The sequence below is a fragment of the Symphodus melops genome (assembly GCF_947650265.1).
Source record: "Symphodus melops genome assembly, chromosome: 18".
Taxonomy (NCBI): domain Eukaryota; kingdom Metazoa; phylum Chordata; class Actinopteri; order Labriformes; family Labridae; genus Symphodus; species Symphodus melops.
The window spans coordinates 6,388,315-6,411,320 of NC_136708.1; the positions used below are offsets into that span (position 1 = coordinate 6,388,315).

Sequence of the window (23,006 nt, forward strand, 5' to 3'; positions counted from 1 at the left end):
TCTCCAGACCGTGCTCGAAAAAGAAAAGTATGCCCTTGAACTAAAAGTTCCCAAAATGATGGCCTATCCATTTTACACATAAATTAAAAACCTGAGACGTAAATGTTGTTGTTTATGTTGGATTATAGATCAAATGTGTTTTTTGTTTGTTTTTTTGTAAATCACAACCAAATTCATCTCATTCAGCTTTAATATGTATGTGCATATTTAGACCAAACTCTGTGTGTTAAGAGAACAGAACACCTAATGAGTTCATTTTAATAGGAAAAACTTTAGGCAATAACCTCTGCTACAGTCAAGGTTGGATTGCCAGTTGACCTCTCATACTTTTACTTACAAGTCTCTGCAAATTACTTGTCCTACAAATTGATTCATTTTGCTATCAACAGTAAGCGAAACACATTAACCAATGATGACTTTTCTAAAAAAAAAAAAAAAAAAAAAAAGGGGGGGGGGGGGGGGGTTCGGGTCCTGTTTATGAAATCTAGTTTTAAAATGAGGCTACTTTATGCATGCTGTGGGCAAACTCTCCCTGAAGACTGAGATGAGGTCCCTTGCTTTGGTTAGCCTGATGTCTTGTCTGTTAATGATGACAATTATCCTGCTGCCATTGCTAAGCTAGCATTTCCATAAAAACTACCATCCTAAAAAACTGAACAGGTGAAGAGAAGATAAATGGCGACAAGATATAGGCCTATCACTGTTATTGAGCAATCATCATGAGCATTTTCCTATCAGGTTATCATTTATAGCGTCTCACAGCACTGCCACCCTCCTTCTGTGTGCACGCGCGGACGGCTGCTCCACAGTGAGGACGCGAGGGCACAAGAGCGCGGTCACAGCTCATTATTGACATGCGCTCCCGTCGAATCAGATGACGAGGATCCACCTTTGAACAGCGTCCTAGCTAATAGTCGCGCGAGGGAGGCGGCCTTGATGCAAATGTGTTGGCAAGGGAGACGCAGCGGTTCATTCATCTTCTTCCAGTCAGAGAGGTGAGTTAACACGAAGGTTATTTTACATGAGGGAGGAACTGTTTTGGACCAACCCTCTGCTGTGAGAATAACTGAAAAACAAAGACAAGGCTTTGTTTTGTTTAATAGCTGTAAGGAGCTAGGTTTATTCATCTCCCAAACATTACAGGGTAAGTAGAGGACGTTTTCTTTATTTATAATGTGGGCTACATTGTCTTTTTGTATCATCATGTTAATGTTTAAGCATGTGTCTCACATGCTTATTCGTAATTCCTAACTAGGACTCAGCAATAAGTGAAGAGAATGGCATTCACTGACATTATTTTACTAGTAAAGTTGTATTACCAGGAGGATGAACTGAACCCATAAGGGGTTCTTGTAGTTTTGGTGCATTACATCTTTACTATAAATAAGTCAATGGTTCAATTGTTCTGAACTGCTTAATTGATCTTTTAGGGGTGTGTGTGTGTGTGTGTGTGTGTGTGTGTCTTGTTCAAGGACAATTTGGGCTGTAGAGTCAATGAATGCATGATCAAATTTTAAATTTAAAAGAGATCACTCTGTTGTGGTGGCAGGAAACGTTTTTCTTGCTCTTGTTCGTGTGAATCTAAAAACAAAATGTAGCCTACATCTGAGGGTGATTAAGTGCAGTGTTCAGCATTGATTTCATAATGCAGAGAAGTCAGTCCTAGAATGTCCTTCATGCGTTGGGAGCAATCAATGGATGAACAGAATAAGACTACTTGTGTTGCACCTCTGGAAATGCACTCTGTCTCTCTGTTCTGCAAATGTTGGCCTATTAATTGGGCATTATGCGCCATATGAACGTATTAAACTAAGGTGTGTGACTGTGCGCTGCACCAATCTGTTCTTGAAGAATGCAGTTGTAGGCAATCAATGATTTCTGATTGGCTGATAGTTGAATGGTGTGTTATGTGTCAGAACTTCAAATAAATGTTTGCATTTAAACCTTACTGTTGGCCTATAAAGTTATGTACAGATTACCTGTGTGAGTCAAGAGCCGGGGAAATGCAGTGGGCTGAACAAGTTTAGATCCATCTGCATAATCCAGTCCTGTGTGAGTGCCACCAGGTCCTGTACAATCAATATGACCAGTTTCCAATGTGTGCTGCTGTGTATGGACTCGTTCCCATTACTGCTGGCCTTCATGGCACTCTGCCATAAAGGGTCATATCAGATGAGCTGTTGCGTCATAGTTGCTGACCATGTGTGTCTGCATGTTTGCGTGCCCTGCTTGTCTATATTTAATGTAGTTCTTTATTGATTGTTGTTTGTGTACAATACAAAGCAGCAGAGCAATGTAGCATGTGATGGAAAGACACAAACATGTGCACACACAGTTGAATGGGCACATCCATGCAGTCACAGCTCATTCACGAGTCTGCAGTCTTACGGATTCAATCCTTTCACCAAACAGGAACAAATGTGCATTTTGCAATTTGAGTTTTTGTTAGTGACTCTTCAACTAAAAAAAGTTTTAGTCTATCAATACATATGAAACATGGCAGTGAGGTTGTATGTCATTATAGATTTGTTATTAGGGTCCATTTATTTTGTTCCTGTTACCTTTTCTTATAGATTATTGGCTGATAACAGTTTCCCCTCCTAAACCAGTGTGTTCAAAAATGTAGGCATCTTCATTGTTTTCTGACAGCTGTGTTTTAGTACAGTAAGCCTTCATGGTTGTCGGATGACTTATGTCATTGTAAACTGTGTTGTAACATCAAAAAAGCTGAGCACCTAAGAAACAAGCTGATCTGAAGCCTGCGTCAGCCAAGCTAGTGTCCTCAGATTTTTTGAAATTGCTTTATTTTGAATAATTAACGGAGCAATATGTAACTCTGACACTTAGCATTTATAATCAGTACTGCAGTCCAAATTTAAACCATTGGAGAGAACTGTCTTCCCCCGCCCTCCTCGGCCGGGGCTCACAGGGATTGTTGGTGTTCTTGGCAAGAGTTGGGCTTTTCGAATAGTTCAGTACGTCAAGCGGTAGGTTATGGGTTCAATCCCCAGCACATATACTCTCAGTGACGATCAGAAGACTGGTAAAAGAATTGTACTAGTCCAAGTCCATTTACCTTTATTGTACCATCACAATAAGGTTCATTGTAACAGTGTGGTGGACTTTCCTGCAGGCAGCATGTTATGACCTAAAATGGTGAACAATTTGACAGCAACAGTTCAAAATAGTAATCTCTATTTACCCAACCCACAAAGAAGGCACATGTTTCACAGAAGCTTCAGCCGAATAGAGACGCGTCCTACAGCTCAAGGAAGCCGTCCACCAGCGGGAGGATGGTCGAAGAAGAATGACAGCGGACCTTATTAAAGGACATAGAAGAAAGACTTGAATAATGCATGCTATTACACAGGCACAGAGTAAATGGCAAATGGACATGAGCTTATAGTGCTATTCTAGTCTTCTGACTACTCAAAGCCATCAAATGTACACTAAGCCCATTCATCTTCCGCTGACGAAGCAGCAGGAGCAACTTAGGGTTAAGTGTCTTCCCCAACGACATATCAGACATGTTACTGCAGCATCTGGGGATCGAACCCCCAACCGTCCGGTTGAGAGACGACTACTCCACCAACTGGTCCACAACCGCCTAGAGAGTGTCTGTACTTTGTAAGCTTTGGGTAATGACATCGAGCTACAAGAAGTCACTTGATTCAGTGATTCAATTTGAGTAGAAATATGAAATGACCAAACTTGAAGGAAAGTACCCTCCTCTTCTTCTTCAAAATATTCTTACAAAATAATTCTAGACAGTTTTGCTCTCTATATTTTTCAGTACCTTTAAATACAAAGTCTGTCATTCCTTTTAGAATATCAAACACAGGATGTCACATGTGGTGGTTGTTGCTTAGTTGGTAGAGTTAGCGTCTCCCAAAAGGTCAAGGGTTCGATCCCCTGCTCCAGCATGTCCCATTTGGAGCCTGTCCTCCAACCTATACGACTCCACTGGTTGTTTGTGCAAGCGTCAAATTATGACCCATATTTACGTTTTAGAGTCAAGCGACCTCTAGTGAACATATAAATAACCTCGATCCGGTAAATGTGTATTCGTCATTGAATGACGTTTGACCCCTAACCCCAACTCGAACCCTAACCCAAGTCCTAGCTAGCTAACTTTTTCCCCAAAAGAATAGCTAATTACCACTTACCTTGGTAAGCGCATCAAGCAGTGTGACGGTGCAGGGTGACAATTTACTGGCATTTCTCCGTTCGCCGGTATAGGGTGCTAATTTAGGAAACACTCCTATGGGTTGTATTACGTGACAGACGACCTCTACGGTCGTATAGGTTGGAGGACTTGTTGATTGGTCACACTGCATAGTACTGCCATCAGTGTGTGAATGGATAGGTGTGAGATGTGGTTTACAGTTGTCAGAAGAACCGCTATACAAGCTCAAGTCCATTTATTTTAACATGTAACAGTCACCTTTGGTTTAACTGAAATATCTGTAATGTGCTTTAGTCAAAATTTAAAATGAATGAATCACCAGAGGAGGTTTGTGACCCTGTATAAACCAGCTCTCTCAGAATGCTCCATTTTAAAGTGTGTGTCTCTTTAAATGCAACGAACCCCTACTTGAAATGAGTTTCTCTGGTAGACATCACTCCTTCAGCGAGAATAAAAAAATGCCTGACGTGAGCAAACATTTTGCTGTATAGGCTGGGGGTGGAGTAAAACAGGGGAGGGGAGGGTATCCCACTGTGACATCACAAAGAGAGCATATTGGAAACAGAGCACTTTTCTCTGTGTTGAAAGACTTATGCAGACTACAAACAAAGGACTGGATGGATTTAGTTCACATTGTGTGGGTCGGTAGACACTCAGGTTACCCAAATATATGTTCAAAAAAACATAATAAATCAGATTTTTCACAACATGTCTCCTTTAAATGGTAGATTGACTTGTATAGCACTTTTTTAGGCTGCTAACAACTCAAACATGCTTTTACACCACCTGTCACATTTACCCATTCAAACTGCATCATTACATGTCAATTTTTTAAAAGTTGTTGTTCGGGCCTTTTTTTCCTCTCTTGGATCGGACAGTTGAAGAGAGACAGGAAATATCGAGAGGAGATTGTAGTGGATGATGTGCAGCAAGAGAACTGAGGTTGGATTCATACTCCCAGTGCTAGGCTAACGCCACACTACTCTACATCACATTCACACATTGATGGCAGAGGCTGTTCTGAAAGGTTCCCCAACTGCTGATTTGAGGTTCAGTTTCTTGCCCAAGGACACTTTGATGTGTGGTCTGAAAGACTTGCAGAATCTAATCCAAAATCTTCTAGTTGAAAGACTACCAGTTCTCCCACTGGGTCACAGCTGCCCCATAAAGGTGAACTAAGTCAGTAGCTTGGCCTTTGCATTGATCTCAGACATTGTTGTACCTCCCTATGTTTTTTAGAAGCAGGTGGAAAGAAGTTCGTAACAACTGTTTGTCAGATCACTGGATGGGAAAACACATTATTATAGCGACTTCCTGTACTCTGGAAAGACCTATTGATCCATATTCTGTAGAGTACAATAATATTAGCTTAGAGCAACATGTGACACAACAATTTCCTGCCTGAGTGTGTGAAAGTTTTTTTTTTTCCAGCCTCTTGTTTTTCCTTTATTCGATGACGCTTTGACAACCCCCCCCCCTCCAAAAAAAAAACAAAAACAAAAAAAAAAACACCAAAGACCCCCACCTTTTGATTTCTGTACTTCCCTGCTCGAGCATCACTATCACTTCATGGAAAGCCTGTGGCCAGGTGTACTGTCTCATGCATCACTGGCTCTTTGTGCGTGTGTTTCTTGACTGATTGATTCATCCATACCTGTCATATGCAATATTACCCAGGGAAACAGATGTTGGAAAAGAAAGACGGTTGTGCGGTGGTTGAACCAGAACAAAGGAATGTTGAGTGATGGAGTTTGGCCTCGCTAGTGGATCACTAATGAACACCTACACTTATCAGTGAACGCCATTGAGAGGTTGTCGTCACATACTGGGAGACACATAGAACGACCAGAAGGAAGTTTACACCCGAGGCTTTCTAGTAACTGAATGGAATCGTTGTTATAGTTGTAGAGATATGACACAGAGAGATTAGGAGGAAAAACAGATGATGCTAAATTACTTGCTACATTTTTTGTTGAAGTGTGACAACAGGAAATACCACAGCATTTGAGTTGTTAGCACTGGTGTCGCACAGCTAGCATGTCATGACTCAATTCTGAGTGGGTTTCCTCTGAGTGCTCTTTCTTCCTGTGAATTTTTCCACATGTGCGAATGTGAGTGTGAAAGCGTTGGACTATATTCTGCATGTGTCAGACTGCCAACCTGTCAGGGTTCTCCCTCGCTCAGTGCATGATAGGCTATGCTCCTGTCTCCACTGAGTACCACTTAAAAGTGGTTAATCAGAATGGGTTTGACTGAATGGTATTGTGGCTTTAATCTATTCCACATGCACAGAAGTCAGAAGGTTATGAAGGAGAAGGAAATGTCATACTTGCATTGCGACAGTACAAAGCAACTCTAAACCGGAGCGTTCTCTGACAAGCTGCCTGTCGTCGTGGTTTTTTGGGTTGTTTTTTTTTGAATGTCACAACTGCAGACTTTGTTCTTTCAGCATTAATGACTTATTCACAACTAATTAAGGTATGAAATTAATGCATTCATCTTTTTAATCGCAATTAATAAACGTGACATTTTGTCCCTTCAGGCACACTGTGGATAAGCCTCACGTTTTGTGTCTCCCTGTAGTCATAGTGATAGAACAGAACAGCACTGCTGCACCTGGCTTTGAATGGCTCATTTTTCTAAAAAAAACAAACAAACAAAAAAAACTCCTAAACAGCTCAGTCGACGAGTCAAAAGTGATAATCGACCTGATGGCATCAAACATTTCACCTTTTTTTTTACCATTAGCCATTAGCCAAGGCATTTTTAGCAATGCCTTTAATCCAGTTTTTTCTCATCATATTTATAGAGGAGGACAGAGAATAAACTGGGCCCATGGTTCTGTACAGTAACAAAGACTGCTCATGTTCACATATGTCCTTTAGAGAAGCTTTAGAGAACTGTATGCTGTTTCGGAGAACAGCAGAGTCGTCGCTTTGAAAGAGAAGAGATTTTTTGGTTGAATTTTCTAGAATATTATATGTACAGTGTTTAGGAGACACAAGGGTATCTAAGGGGGGGTATTGTGCTTTAAAATGTGCCGTGTGATGTTCGAGGTTTTGCTTGCATTCAGCCTTTTCTGTCTTTAAGCTTAATTTGAGGAGGTGTTCCCAGCTGTGGTTCGATGGGAGAGCCGCTGGGCTGGATCTCCAGACACTTTGCTCCAAGTTCTCGGTGCTTCTTCAGCGGCACGTGAATGTGTACACATGGATTAATTAACACTAACACGTAGCAGGCTCTGCCATCAGTGTGCGAATGGGTAGAGGGAACTTGCCAAGAAAAAAGGGCGTCAGTTGGAAGACTAAAAAAGCACTTTACAAGATCAAGTCCATTTATCTTCAAAAAAGGTGATTATTTGAGACGTAGAGAAGCCGACTGAAAAATGCTCATTTACGATATAATTGTATTTTCCTACTATTATGGTATATTTTCAGGACATTTACAAATATTTCAGGTATGTGATAGGACTGTCCTCAAATCAACGATTACGATTAATTGTTCTTTGCTCCTACAGTTCCCTGACATGCTCTTTACTGTAAATATACTCAACTGATAAAGCAGGGATATTTTTTCTAATTAATGAAATTGTTCATTAATCTGATGAACAATTTTTATAGTTATTTATTGAATATTTCATAATGAAATCAAAGCCTCGCTTGAAATGAAAAGGACTCATTTTAGTTTGAAAGTAGAAATGAACTTCTCTGAAACAGCAGAAAATAAATAACTTGTTTCTTCCAGACAGTTTTTTTCCACAGTGTTCACATTCAACTTCATTTTGTTACATGACACAACGTGTCCAAACGACAGACATTGCTTCCATGTTGCCGATTGAACGTCACATTGTAAATTTCTCCGCTCGCGAGATGAATAAAGGATTATCTTATCTTATCTTACATGACTCTGCCCTGAAAAAAAGGCCTGAGTGATAAAACGCTAATTAGCGCTAATTAAAATCTTCGATAAAAGTTTGATAGAATTTTTCTCGTCGTCTAAAGCGTAAGTACACATGATGCCTGCCAAGCTGACTGACAAAGGATCAACAGTAAATCCATTTTTACTCACCTGTATGTGTACACATGTCTCCACCTCTTTAGCTATAGTCGTTTCATTTTGAATTTTGAGTTTGAACAAAAACTATTGCTATTTCTTCCTGCCTGCTTTCCTCCGTGTTTGTCAAGTTTAACCACAAGACATATCCAAGATTTCCATCTTTCAGGGTCAGGACTCTTAAAGTTGGAGAATGAAATACGCCAAAAAATAAACAGAAAACTGTACAGGTTTGCATGTGTGTGGGCCTTTAGGGCATGTATTTGTTTTTCTCAGGACACACCTGAGCCTCACAACAAGAGCAGCTCTCTTTACACAAGTGTCTTTTCGTGCATCTGATCCTGTGTTTGTTATTCGGGTGCTGGCACCTAATCACATCTGACTGAGTATAAAGGTGTCGCAGGAATATTATTAGCCACGTTTTGCGCGGCAATGTGGAGTTGGATTCAGGACAGACAGAAACAAAAGGTGTCAATCAGAGCACTCAGACATGAGTCAGCCAGACTTCAGTTAGTGTGTATTAATAGTCGCGATAAATACTGGGGTGCATTAATGACGTTTTGGAGATGTGGGAGATAGAGGTTAGCTTTGAGTCTGACTCATAAGGGGACATGCACACAGTGGGTTTGTTCCCTGTGTTTCTCCCCAGGCTCATTGTGCTGCATGGCTTAAATTAGAATTGAACTGCACAGAGGTGAGCTGTGTTTCTGTGGCGAAGCCTCTTTCTCACCAGGTGGAACATGTTTAAATGAAGATATTTTTGCATTCATGTGGCTTGCCCGATTTGACCGCTTTAACATTTGTGCCGGACCAACATGGCCCCTGATGCTGCTTGATGACATCACACAGCCTCATCAGGGGCTGTTCATCTGCTTTACTGCTGACCAGTACTCCGTTTGATGTGCTGTTTGCTTTGTCCAGCTCAGCCAAACTCAGCACAAGGATTTCTTGGATAGAAACCAACTATACCTCCTCCCTGTCTCCTCTGCACCGGGCTTGTCCCTCTGCACGTGCTGCAGTTTTAATTGTGCAAGAACAGATTTGTAAAAGAAATGGCAAAGAAAATGTTTCAATCTGCCATTTGGGATGCAGTTTAAGAATCTCACAAAAATCTCTGCAGATTTTTTAATTAAAATTGATGTGTTATATTTTTTTGGGCTGTACCTGCATGAATACAGTGTAGGGATGTGAGTCACAAGAAGATGGTGAGTAACCAGTTAGGGGCAGTTTAAGACAGGATGTACTTGTTTTGTAAACACGACGATTTTACTCGGAGTTTCTCCTGCCAGACCCCCAGGATTTTTTTCTGCAGAAAGTCCAGAGGGGCTGATGTGAAAAGAACGCCAGCAGCACATACTGCTTCGTCCGCTACTTCTGCCTTCTTATTCTCAGGAAATCCCCGTCTGACAGGGATATTCTCCAGCTGTGAGGTGCGTGTGTGAACGGCTATGTCAGGAGAATCTTCAAAGCAGTCCTTCCGTTATTAACTCGATAATATCCAGACTGCATATGTGTGAAAACGCCTTCACAAACATTTGACTACTAGCATGCCTTTTATTGTTGTAAAGCACTTTGTGATCTTTTATCTGTGAAAGGTGCTCTATAAATAAACATTACTTACTTACTTACATACAGCAGCACAGAAGGGCTACAGATTTATCCTGGCTATCAGGAGCTCGCAAAATCAGTGTGAGATATATGACGGTTCTATCTATCCATCCATCCATCTGCACATCACTACGCTTAACAGTCTGTGTGTGACATGAAAAAAACTCCACGCCATGCCACGGTCACTGACGCAATAATTGACCAAAACAATGAATCAATAAATGAAATGTGTTGCCTATACTTTTAAAAATCAATTTTAATGCCTTGTTGTCGCGACCTTACATATTAATACTGGTCACTGCTTAAGATTTCTAAACTTCATTACTTCTCTCTCTCTCTCTCTCTGTCTCTCTCTCTCTGTCTCTTTCTGTCTGTCTCTCTCTCTCTCTGTCTCTCTAATACACACACACCCACACACACACACACACACACACACACACACATGGCCTGGAGTTTGAATGGTATCCTATTGATTTCTGCCCCTTTTACTGTAGAAGTCCATTGTACTTTTTCCACTCTCACAAAGGTTATTGTCATTACAGACACACACATCCTCGTACACACTAACACATGAAGGGATATGTTACTAACACATCAGCCAATGCCAGAGTCAAAGTCGGGTCATGATAATGGCTTTACAACCAATTCAACCAAGACTGAGTGTGTCTGCTGTCTGAGTCCAGAAAGAAAAAGGATATGGTGTGATACTAGCTGTCCTATTAATAATAGCTCTTTGACTCAACTGGACTGTTTGAAGTATTTTACGTTGACATCGGTCAAGTCCACTTTATATGAGACGGAACCGATCCGATCTGACATCGGCATCGGGTCCGATATTCGCGCTGATCTGCATCACTGGTGAAGGAATATGGTTAGGCACTTTAAACATTCTCAGCTCGCACAGTCTCACTCCGAAGACATTCAGACTGAACTGTAAGAAGTGTCCAAAAATTGTCTCCATGACAACAAATGAATAAGTTTATGTCACAGACGTTTTACTCTATAGATGGACAAAGTCTCAGTGAAGTCACTCATTATTTCTTAAGAGCTGTTTTGGAGGCGTACATATGGCACTTTGCCATATTGGAAAGGTGATTCGATCCAACTTTTGGCCAACCTAACAACTGACAAGAGCTGAAAGTGTGGCCGGTCTTAAGCCTATACTGATGAACATTTACAATACGGCCTCTGGGTCAGATTGGCCATGCATAACTTGTATCCTTATAAAAATCATAACGTGAGGTGAGTTATGGAAAAAAACATCATTAACAATCATTAACAGTGACCAATCAGACCATAGTCGTTTTTTATACCTGAACATGTTTATTTCTGCTCTCAAAATGGATGTTATAAAATCTGGCGTGTACAGGACTTCCAGGTCTTTTGGATCAAGCCTGAAGCACACACTCAAGGAACTTGAGTGGCATAAAGGAGCTGGTTCATACTTTCACCAGCCCTCACTATAAGCTTCATCAAAAAGGACAGTTTGAAGTCTGTTCTTTAAAGTACAGAGTGTGTCTGCCTAACTAAAGGCTCTACTTCCCATTGTACATTTAGAGACTGTTGGAATGAATGCAGAAAATCCAAACAATGCTGACGACAATGGAAAAAAATAAAGTCTTATATTGACAGTTTTTTCTTAAACGACAAACCGAACGCAGAGAAACAGTTATTTCTAACCTGTAGTTTGTTATTTCTTGGACCCTTTTACATTAAAAGGAGCAGCTTTAGCCTTTGCTGCTAATTTCCAGCTGTAGTCCACAGCCAGTTGTAACCGAAAGTGTAACGATTGAATTCAATGTTTCACTGGTTTTAATGACCATATTTTAGATCTTGACTCTGCGGGGAGGTAGTCCATGAGTGGTTGCCAAGTGATCAAGAATAACTGTCCATTGCCCTTCAGAACTGCACTAATATGGTCATTTTGGTTATTTCTGAAATCATATTGGTTTAACACAATCACCTTCGCTCAATCTCAGCTACACTGCTGCATGGATATGGACTCAGTCCGGACATTTAGGTGGTGAGAGCAGGATGGCAACAAAGTGAATGTAACATGCTACATGTGATAAACTGCAAGGTCATCTTGCAAAGGAGAAAAAAAAGAGCAAAGTAAAACTATCCCGCTACCTCCTTGAACCCTTAAGATCTAATCCTCCTGATTGGTCCTCAGATGCTAAACAACTGTCCAGATTAAAGCGCCTCGATTGTGAGAAAACTGTCATCAAAGTGCAAGCTTTATTAGCGCCGACTCTTCCGTGCATACATGTTTGAATAGTTTATCCAATCAGCTAGATTACTGTCAAGTTAGGCCGACACGCACTCACAGCGTCTCATGCAATTACCACCCAGTTTAGATGTTGTGTTTACTATCAAGCCGACAGCTGGGATGAAGACGCGTTACAGCCCCTTCTCAACGAGCTGCATGTCTTCTCTTTTAAACGCCTGTTGGTACCATTTCCCTCCAGCTTTTATTTTCCGCTTCTCTTATGCAGCCTCCCATCCTTCTCAGTACTTCCCCATCACCCTTTCACTCCTTGTCTCTTTCCCTGCTCATCTATTTTGTCTAGTCCTTAAAAGGTGTGAATCTAGATTGAGTCACAACACCCAGTTATCTCTTCTCTTGCCCTTCTCCTCCTTTGTCGTATATTTCCCCGCCTCAGTGTATTAGTGTCAACCTGTGAATTTTCCCGAGTTTTTGGTGCCTGCTTTTGTCCTGGTTGTCCCTGCACGCAGGTCGAAGCCGGCGTGTTTGTGTGTGTTTTTATATGAATGTGTTTGAGCCTTTCCTGCTCGAGGACGTGAACAGACTGTCAAAGACGTCTCTATCCGCAGCAACAGCTCGTTGGCGGGCTAATTGATCCCATTTGGTTAGCAGGGCTGAAATGAAAGCTTTCGGAAAAAATAAAACTATTCCTATTAGCACTAGAGGTAGGGACATTCATCTCACTTTGTAATCAAGAGTTCCAAATAGATTTTATCTAGATTTTGACCCCGTTGTCAAGCTGTTGAAGCTTAATCAAAGCCAAAACACTGAGTGGTGATTTTGTACTGGAGCAGCTGATTACAAAAGAGATTTTTTTTTTCTTTCTTAATTTCATCTTGTTTTCTGTGGAAAATTCAGAAAGAGCATTCAACATTCCTTGGGCACAGGGTTTGGCATATTGATGATTATTGATGCCACTGTCATAAAATCCAGCCTTTCAGTCATCTCACAAAAGCTTATAAGGTATCAATCCCTCTGTAACGTTCATCCATTTTAACTAGCCAATAGTGGCTGGTCCTTTTTGGCAACAGGTGGTTTGTTCTTGGGAATCTGCCTGTTTGTCTAATTCTGCACTTTATTGCTGAAATGACGAAAGAATCTCAATGTTGGCCCATGTTACCAGATTTGATTTTTTTTTTTTCTAAATTAAAAAAACTTTCCAAAAATCTCTAAATTCTGTTCAACTCTGTGCGCTGTCTGCTTCCGCTCTGAGAAGGGGATAAGAGTGAAGGAGACGGGGAGAGTTAGTGAGTTTACTTCTGCTGTAGTCTCTCTGTTTATGGGCTCTGAGATAGGACACTTGTGTGACTACGGGACGATAGTCATGAGTTAAAATGTGTAAAAATAGAACAAGATCTGATAGTCTTGTTACTGAAATGTATAAGAAAGGGGTTTAGGTTGGCTTTTGAAGCTTATAGCGTGTGCTTGTGGACTGGGTGAGGATTCCCTATACTGTAGGTAGATCCTGTTACCAATGTAGTTTGACTCCATTGATTCTTCGAATCTGCTGTGCTGATCGTATACAGGGCAGTTTTTAAATCATACTGTATTTGGTAGTTCCTTCTTTCAGAGCACTAAACATTGATGTCCTGATTCTAAATCTTTAGTGCTCTAATTGGATGGTTTTTTTTAGCAGCTATTATTACAAACAAAAATCTTTCCACCCATTTCAAAATTGTGAATGTGAAGCTCTGCAAAAAAAAAAAAAAAGTCTGCTGTTAGTTTGTGCTCCACATACAGAGGCTTTAGTCCTCGAAGCAAACCGCCTGGGTTAGATTCTCATTCTGACTCAGTGTCCATATTTAACGCATTAACATGCATGGATTTTCTTGTTTTGGTTGTAAAAACACATCTGTATGCACATAGCGATTTCTTGCTCTGAAGGACAAAATACCAAAGAAATTGAATCAGTGGGGGTTATCCCCAGAAATCTTCCATTCAATATTATTACACCATACATTTCTTCTCAGTCAGATGAGCCCGCAAAGGCTACAGAGCGAGTATAGCTGAAACCCAGCCCTTGTCTAGAACCCAAAATGTGCCAATTTTTGTTGCAATAAGACGTGTTTATAGTGATTCTTCCAGATCGTGGGTAAAGTTTAAAGTGTTTGCACGCCTGGCCTGACACGCCTCTCCCTGTCCTCCGTAGAAAACTCTATTATCCGCTACATTTGCTTTTCTAACAAAGAGATGAATCCCATCCTCTTCAGTCACAGGTATAAAATCGTGTGTGCGTGTTACAGTGTGTGTTACAGTGTCTATACATGTCCAAGAGAGTATGGGCACAAACACACTCGCTGCTTGTAGGCCATGTTTGCATGCTTGTGGTTTGCAAATACAGTCAGTGATTTACAGAAGTACCTGAGTGCAAACTCTCAATGATTTAGAGAAAGTTCAACTTTTAGTGTTTGCTGCTTAAGTCTTACAATTAATTGCACATTCAAGAAAGATTTAGTAACTATACACTTTTAAGTCAGTGGTCTCCAAAAATGTGTATATCCAAGAGATGACAAAAAAAAGTGGCCAAGAGCTTGTTCTTACATCCCTGTGTCAGATATCACACCCAAATCTTACAAAGCACAGACATGGTGTGAGCATCAGCAATAACAATCATTATTTTTTTATTTACTTTAATGCTCCCTAAATAACGTCTCACTGTGGCTGTTCTCTCCTCCGCGTTTGGCACTTTGTTAGGAATGCTTAGTTGTCCTCCTTAAAGGTCCAGTATGTAGTTAAGTTAATGTTTACATTAAAATATCAAACTTAAATTAAAAATGGACTAAACCCATGTTATGTATATTTTTTAGTTGAATACTTACATCACCTCAAATATTTCTAAAAGTTATCAAAGCCAGAGAAATTCATTATTTTATAGTTGTAACATTACGTGTCGGCGGCCGCCATGAAAGGCATGAAATGTTGATCGTTGTCAAGGAAACACCGGATGTTACTTCAAAGACCGCTGCATTAGCTAGCGTTAGCTGCCGTTCTGTCGCTGTATGTGCTGCTGTGATAAAAACATCATGTAAATTATACTCACATCGTCAGCACACATATTGTCTTTCTCAGGTCGGTTTCGCCCGTCCGTATTGATTCAACACGAAGTTAGTTCGTTTTTACTCCCATGACACACCGCAAGCCTTGGCTTCATCTTTTGTTCTTGTTTTGGTTAAGTGCCCCCCCTAGCGGCGGATTTTACATACTGTAGGTTTTATAAGTTGTGTGAATAGAAATTGCAGTAACAAAGTTACCTTGGGCTTAAATGTGGTAGCGCTCTGTGAGGCTTATAATTTAAAAAAGCTCGCTCTCCCACTCCCAAAAGAAACGTTTCTGCTTTTTCTTGGAATGGTCACCTTTGTTATCCTTTATTACATCTGGCTAAAGAGGCTAGCTAATAGCACCAAACTTACATACATGGAGGTTGTTGCTGCATTGCTATGATTGGCTCGATTCAGGCCTTGTCAAACATGACGTGAGCATCACCTTACTTACCTACTTAGCTTTTTATTGACAGCTGATATGCCTGTTCTATTACTTTGCATTGGAGGGGTGCGACATCTATTTTTTTTATTGAAATGAAGTGATAAGAGACTTCCAAGGTGTGTTTATTGTCATCAGATTTCCTGTACAGTCTGTAAACCCCTTGACAAGCTAAATGAGCTCGGCCATGAGCTATACTGGACCTGTTGGAGACCCCTGAACTCTACGAATGATGGTCCCTTCCAAATGAATCCACGTCACAACCCCTGATGTGATTCTTCTCCACACTGCTCCCTAAACATCTGTCTGCATCCACCCTGCTGCCGTTAACCGTATGATACTTTGTCTGCATGTTAGATGTGTGACGCCCATTAAAGATGGAAAGGCACTACTCTCTTCTCTAAAATGTTTAGTTTATATTTATTATGTATCTTCTTCGTAAAATGAAGATGCATGAATGTCATGGCAGTGACCTGCTGCAGAGTATCCAAACTCTTCCTTTATAAGAATGAGTCAGTGGAAGCTCTGTCCTCAGTCAAGAGGTTTATAGGTCATTGCTCAGTCTGAGCTTTCATTGGCATTCTAGCTGTCCTTCTACTCTGATACTTCTCCCTGTGAATCCAAAATCATCTGTTTCCCATCTGATGGGATCCATTTCTGTGACTGCGCAATTTCAACACAGCATTTTCCAGAAATGGAACACTTAGACTTTCCTTTTTATGGTTGACTCACGCTGGGCACTGTTATTAACAAGTGACATTGGTAGCAATTCTCCGGAGGTAATTGAAAAAGTTGAAGATGACAAGTAAATAGAAGTGTATGACTATTTGAATGCACTTATTAGTCATCCAGGTGAAGAGCACTTTTTTTCCCGTTCTATTCTTTTTTAACAGCACTCTTTTGTTTGTCTTGAGCAACTGCAGGGTGGCTCTCTGAGAACATTCATTTTAGTGTCTTGGCTTGATAAGATCACAGGTGACCTTTTCACAACACGTTAATACTGGAATGGCCTGTCTCCACTCGTTCCTCTTCCTCTAAGCTCTTGGCTTTCCTTCAGTGCGCCCCAGTTGTCAGGGGAATACAAAGTCCAAAATGTTTTTGCACTTTGCAGTGACTTAGGGTTTTGTCGCATCTTTCTCGATGACTCACTCGCCCATAAAGCGAGGCAGGATGATATTTCAGCCTTTAAACTGCCCCCACACTCCCTTTGCAATTATGAAGAGGATTTGTGTCCGCTTGACACAGCTGTGTCGGCTGTGTCTCGGTGACACGGCGTGAAAGAGGTCAGACAGGACTATGACTCAGGGTTGGCGTCATTAAGGCTGCGCAGTGGTCCTCAGACATGTGAGGTGTGGTGCGGAGCCGGGTTAATGGGCCATTTTACTGTCCGTGCAGAAGTGATGATATCATCAGCCGTTGTACTTTCATACTTACACAAAGTTCCAGTGGAGGAGCAATGACTCAAGTCGTTGTCGAATTGGAAAGACCTGTTGCACACTGATATATTTGAGATTGCATTTGCGATCTTATAGATATTAGAGCTGCACAGATTGCCATTTCTTTGGCCAATTCCAAATTGAGAATCTTCAAAATTGCACCGGGTCACAAGACCTCATTCTCATGTTGAGTAAAATCTTCTTCACTCTCTGCAGTGGCATTCTCTCAGACTCCTGAAGGAATTATGAATTACCCATCTCAGCCATATTTCATGAAAAAAGAGCCACTCAGAAGGCAAAGGCCATCCTTGCAGATGTTACGTGGGCCAGATCAAACAGATATCTGAGTCTGTTTGTCCCATCAACAGTTGGGTTTTTAAATTAGCTGGAGGCATTGTTGCCTGTACTCTTAAATGGACTGTTGGTCGTCGTGTCCCTTATCTCACTTCTGTCTCTCATCATCATGATGAGATCAAAGGTGGTAAGTTATGTTTTATATGCATGTATTGCCTGTTTGGACCTCTCCCCCTCAGGGACAAAAAAAGATTTTTCAATCCATCACCATCATCCATCCCACATTGGATGTCATCAAGCTTTTGCTTTCAGTTTTTATGATTCTGCCTCTGTCTTGCTCGATGTTTTATCTCCGTTAACTATCAATATACATTATTTTTATGATATTTCCTGATACTTTTTACGGCAGGTCAAACTTTTATATCATCCCCTGGTGGATAAACGGATGAGGTTGTAATTTTTTTTAAGAGTCCTACAGTATTCAAATAGTGAAACAGAAGCTGCTTATAGGCTGAGATTAGAGAACAGCTTCACGACGATGGTTGCATCAGAAAGGGCATAAAATTGGTAGAGATGCACCGGTCCACTTTTTTTCTGTTCTGATCCGATACACACGTACCGATACAAATACTGATTGTGACATTTTTATTATCAAAACAAGAAGTGTTATTGTTGTTGTTTTTGTTGGTGGTGGTAATGCTATACAAAGCTGTAGTAAACCTGGCATAGCATCGCGCTGGCTTCACATTTAAACAGGAAGCAGCAACAACTTAACATTTTCTCACTGAAAGGTAGAATTGTTCTTTTGATAATATGCTAGGAGCTGTTTCATCTGAACATCGTCATGGAGACAATTTGAGGACACGTCTTCCAGTTAAGTCTGAACGTTTTCAAAGACTGGGTCACGCACACACACGGTTCTGCTCCGCACTGCTGCACTCCAGCGTTACACATTGCCACTGTTTGCCCCACTCCCATTCCGTCTCTATTACTTCCTGTAATGGCGGATCATGGGCGGAACGCCTTTGCCTCAGCGCCTATGTGCATTACCTATTGCAGACAAGGTGTAACAGGGACATAAATATCCTGCCTCGAACTGGCAGTCTGGAAGTGCCAAGGAAGTAAGATGGATAGAACAACTGTGGATCAGAGTAGGAGTGGGTGGTTTCTTCTTTTCTGTCTTTAGCTTAGGTTATGTTAGTTTATTACATTATTAGATACCATTTACCAAGTAAGCATGCTTTATAATGCCTCACATTGAACATACTATAACATGTGTTGTGGTATCATTTCACATAAGTTCCCTCTGAATGGACAACATGCTCCATGCTTTGTCAATATAGTCTGTAATTGAATCAAATTTAACTTGTTATGATAAGGTTAGTGTATGTTGAATCTTCTAGCATTTGTGTCAAATTGGTAATAAATGAACATTTGATTATTGAAAATAACTAGAAAGGAAAATAGTGATGTAGGTGTTTGCCTTTGTTTAGAGTCTTGATAGGGCAAGTGACTATTTTTGGTAATTTCCACAAACATTACATATGGCCAGCCTTCTGCACCTCATTAAGGTCGAGAAGCATGTGATCCTCACTCAGCCAATCAGAGGAGACAACCCTACGTCAATGATCCTGCTATTGTGACATTTGAACCAAATCTGGTAACTTTGTCAATGTTTTTTACACTTAAAATTTCTGAAAAATGTTATAACAGAAATAAAGCTCTGTCATGTCCCTGAATAACACTATGAGGTTGAATTTTTGAATTTCAATGAGTGCCCTGTAAAGGGTTAAGAGAAAGTGTCTTGGGTATAGCTAAAATGTATTGTTCGTAACACTGCAGAAAAAAGGCTAACCTCCTGTTGAATTATTGCGACAGTATAAATGTGTGTGACTGTTTCATAGTGCAGATTAGAGATAAGAAGCCAGGTAAAGACGGTGCAGCTCTCCGATGTGTTTCTCCCTGCCGGTTGTTCCATGTTAGCATCCATTCCCAGAGGCCTGAGCTGTTTCAACAACACAGGGGAATTGTTGCTGTTGTTTGTCTAGCAGCTCCTCCAATTGTGTTAACCTTTTCTCTCTCTCTTTACACCCCCCCCCCCCCCCCCCCCCTCAAAAGAGGTGTAGCATCATGGGGAAACACAACAGCAAGCTGGCTCCAGAGGTCCTGGATGACCTGACCAAGAGTACAGAATTCAACGAGGCAGAGCTGAAGCAGTGGTACAAAGGCTTCCTCAAAGACTGTCCCTCTGGCATCCTCAACCTGGAGGAGTTTCAGCAGCTCTATGTTAAGGTGAGTGAGAGCAGAGCAGGTGGAGGCAGGGGGAAATGAAACTAAAGCAGTTGATAAGAGTTATATGAGGGACAGTGCTTTTACAAATTGGGAACCGATCTTTTTGAATTAGCCTCTTATAATGTCAGTGATTAGTTTATAGAACATTATAGAATATTAAATGTTACACTGTGAGACAGAATGATGGAGTCCACTTGGGTTGAAAACTGTATTCTCTTCTCTATAGAATTGTAAAAGAGACACGCTATGCCCTGCGCCTAAGAAATGACTCTGACATAGTGAATAACCTATAGATTTATTATTAGATAGTAAACTTCAAGATAAGCAGCAGGAAGGAATTTGGTTGATGAAAGTTCATGATCCATTGAGACAAAAGTTTCATATTATGAAAAAAAAAAGAAGAAATTAATTGCTCCAGCTCATTTCTAAATGTGTCTTTTAACCAACCTCTTATAGCCCACTCCTATTCCTTATTTTATTTTCACTCTTAACCCTTTATAGGGCAAGTGACTATTTTTGGTAATTTTCACAAACATTACATATGGCCAGCCTTCTGCACCTCAGTAAGGTCAAGAAGCATGTGATCTTCAGCCAATCAGAAGAGATCAACCTACGTCACTGATCCTGCTACCGTGACATTTGAACCAAATATGATAACTTTGTCAATGTTTATTACACTTACAATTTATGAAAAATGTTATAACAGAAATAAAGTTCTGTTATGTCCCTGAATAACAGTATGATTTTTTTAATTTCAAAGTGTTTCAATGAGCACCCTGAAAAGGGTTAAAGAAGCAATATGTAAGAAATCTTCTGAATTAAATCATAAAATAAAGGAAACATTAAGGAAACATGCTATGCTGAAATACTGACCAAAATAAAGCAGCCTGAATGTCCTTCTATGTTTTGACCAGAGAAGGTCGGTAAGCAGTTTTAGGCAACCCCACACTGTTTTGGACGTTTGGACAGATATGAGACCAGTTGTCACAAATAAGAAGCAGGTGTTGCGGCGATGGAAGCAGACGAGCCAGCAGATATAAGTGATCATTCCAGACCTAAAAGCAAGTTGTGTAGGAAGCACGGAAAAATTGGCAAGGATGTAAGCGTGTGATTAGAGACAGGTTATGATGGCTTGACGGCTGGGTTAGTGAATTCTCTGAACTCTGCAGCTGTTGTGTAGTGTTCCTGCTCTGCAGACGTCTCTAAAATGGTCCGAGGACTGAAAAACTGGTGAATCAGCCACAGGGTCATGTGTGTTTCAAATGCCTGTGCAGTTCAAATGCCTGGAGGAATGCACCAAGGAGTTTAAGGTGTGTACTTGGCCTCCTAATTCCCCAGATCTCAATTCAATTGAGCATCTGTAGAATGTGGTGGATAACAAAGTCTGATCCATTGAGGCGCCACATTGCAGCTTAGAGGACTAACAGGATATGCTTCTAATGTCTTGGGGCCAGTTACAACAGCACACCTTGATCGTGTAGAGTCCATGTCTCATAACAGCCCTGACCTGAGAGAGAGGCACTTAATAAAAACACAAGGCGGGTGGTCATAATGTTATGGCTGGCACTGTTGAATGTGTCACAAGTATAGTACTGCTTTACCTTGACTTCTTCAACAGCCCCACCCTGATACAAGTCCATTTAAACCAAAGAAAATCGAACACATTCCAAACACAGTGTTGTCTTTTCACTCTCCTGCTGGAATGCTAATTAGCTAACTGCATTAATTGTATCCAAACCCTCATATACACAGGAAATTGGAAGTTGCAAACAGATAACCATGCGTTTTATTTAGTAACTATTCATTGACAGGTCATAATTATTATTATTGTTACTCCAAAACACTTTACTACAATGTGCATTGCAGCCCTGAAGTTAGTCAGTACAATGTGTGCACCCAATGCGATACGGGAATCATTTATATGACCTTGTTTCTCATTTTTCACTTTCAGTTTTTCCCATATGGTGATGCTTCCAAATTCGCCCAACATGCGTTTCGGACATTTGACAAGAATGGTGACGGGACCATCGACTTCAGAGAGTTTATCTGTGCCCTGTCCATTACCTCCAGGGGCAGCTTTGAGCAGAAACTCAACTGGGCCTTCAACATGTATGATCTGGATGGAGATGGAAAGATCACACGCATGGAGATGCTGGAGATCATAGAGGTACGTGTTTCATTAGAGTTGGAGCTAAGTCAAAAGAAATCCATCCAAACAGTTCATGAAAAAAAATCATTCATTGGCAATATCATTTCCTCTCTTTAGGCCATCTATAAGATGGTGGGAACTGTGATCATGATGCGGATGAATGAGGATGGGTTGACTCCGCAGCAGCGTGTGGACAAGATCTTCTCAAAGATGGACAAGGACCACAATGATGAGATCTCCCTGGAAGAGTTTAAAGAGGCCGCCAAGTCTGACCCCTCCATCGTCCTACTGCTGCAGTGTGACATGCAGAAGTAGAAAAGGGGATGGGTGGAGAAACTATTAGGGTAGAGAGGGAGGGGAGGAAGAGTTGAACTTGAATAAGAGAAGGACGGAGGATGAGCGAATAGAAGGGCTGGTGATGAACGGGAGGGATGCCGTTTGGGGGAAGAGGAGGAAGTAGGGAAGGTTTATTTCCTTTATTTGAGACAGTAAAATGGGATGAGGCATGATGGGAACACAGTGGATCCTGTGGTTGATGCCATTTCTTTGCTCCATGCCCTCCCTCGATGACATACCTGTAGCTCTTCTGCTTCACTTACAGCTGAGTTTTTTTACAAATCCAATCAGAGACTATCAATAAATAGTGGAAATTTTGCCAGTGATTTTGGCAAAGGCCAAACAGACATCATAGGGATATACAGCTGAAAGAAATATGGATTTGTCAGTCCCATCTCAGGGGTTAAACTGTGTGTCTAGATTCACTTTCATTAAGATGCAGATACTGTTAAGAGCATAGGATCTCATTTGTAAACAGTGAATGGTGTCTAAATCATAGCATAAAAACTAGAGATGAAGCGAAAGCTCACATTAGTCACAGGTAAAGAAATATACTTTCACCCAAACTCACCATTTAAGATGTTGCACGTTTTTAGTTCAATCTGTTTAATGGGAAAAATCCAAAAACCAACAGGTTGCAGATTTGGATCAATGTCCAGTAGTAACCTGGCCAACAATCAGAAACAGTAAGGCTTGATTTACCACTACGGATTAGAAGTAGTCTAGTCAATAAGCCCTTTTATATGTGCAACTTATTATTTCAACACTTGAGATGTCCTTTGGACAGAGCTAGACCAGCAGTTCCTCCTTGTTAGTAAACCTTAATTTCTTGCTGTACTGGAATTTCTGGCACCCTAAATGTAAACTTTGAAACATTAAGTAGTCAATTCTGTGCATCATAGGTTGAAG

At 40.9% G+C, this 23,006-nt stretch overlaps 1 protein-coding gene across 2 annotated transcripts; it reads left to right on the top strand.

The window, feature by feature from the left end:
• Nucleotides 1-907: 907 nt before the first annotated feature.
• Nucleotides 908-22,084, top strand: LOC306839809 (visinin-like protein 1). 2 transcript variants are annotated; one of them, XM_079368713.1, is made up of 4 exons: nt 908-995; nt 19,439-19,612; nt 21,564-21,779; nt 21,879-22,084. In XM_079368713.1, the coding sequence occupies exons 2-4, from the start codon at nt 19,451-19,453 to the stop codon at nt 22,074-22,076; spliced, it is 576 nt and encodes a 191-aa protein (XP_079224839.1). In that variant the 5' UTR covers nt 908-995; nt 19,439-19,450; the 3' UTR covers nt 22,077-22,084. The 2 variants fall into 2 exon arrangements, with proteins under 2 accessions (XP_079224839.1, XP_079224838.1); XM_079368712.1 differs by having other exon boundaries at nt 979-1,144.
• The last annotated feature ends 922 nt before the right edge of the window (nt 22,085-23,006 follow it).

What these genes read in the sequence shown, in the direction of transcription:
- LOC306839809 (XM_079368713.1), top strand. Translation starts at nt 19,451, where the DNA reads ATGGGGAAACACAACAGCAAGCTGGCTCCAGAGGTCCTGGATGACCTG. An exon ending in TTCAGCAGCTCTATGTTAAG is followed by an intron (nt 19,613 to 21,563) that starts GTGAGTGAGAGC and finishes TTTCACTTTCAG; the next exon opens with TTTTTCCCATATGGTGATGC. An exon ending in AGATGCTGGAGATCATAGAG is followed by an intron (nt 21,780 to 21,878) that starts GTACGTGTTTCA and finishes TCCTCTCTTTAG; the next exon opens with GCCATCTATAAGATGGTGGG.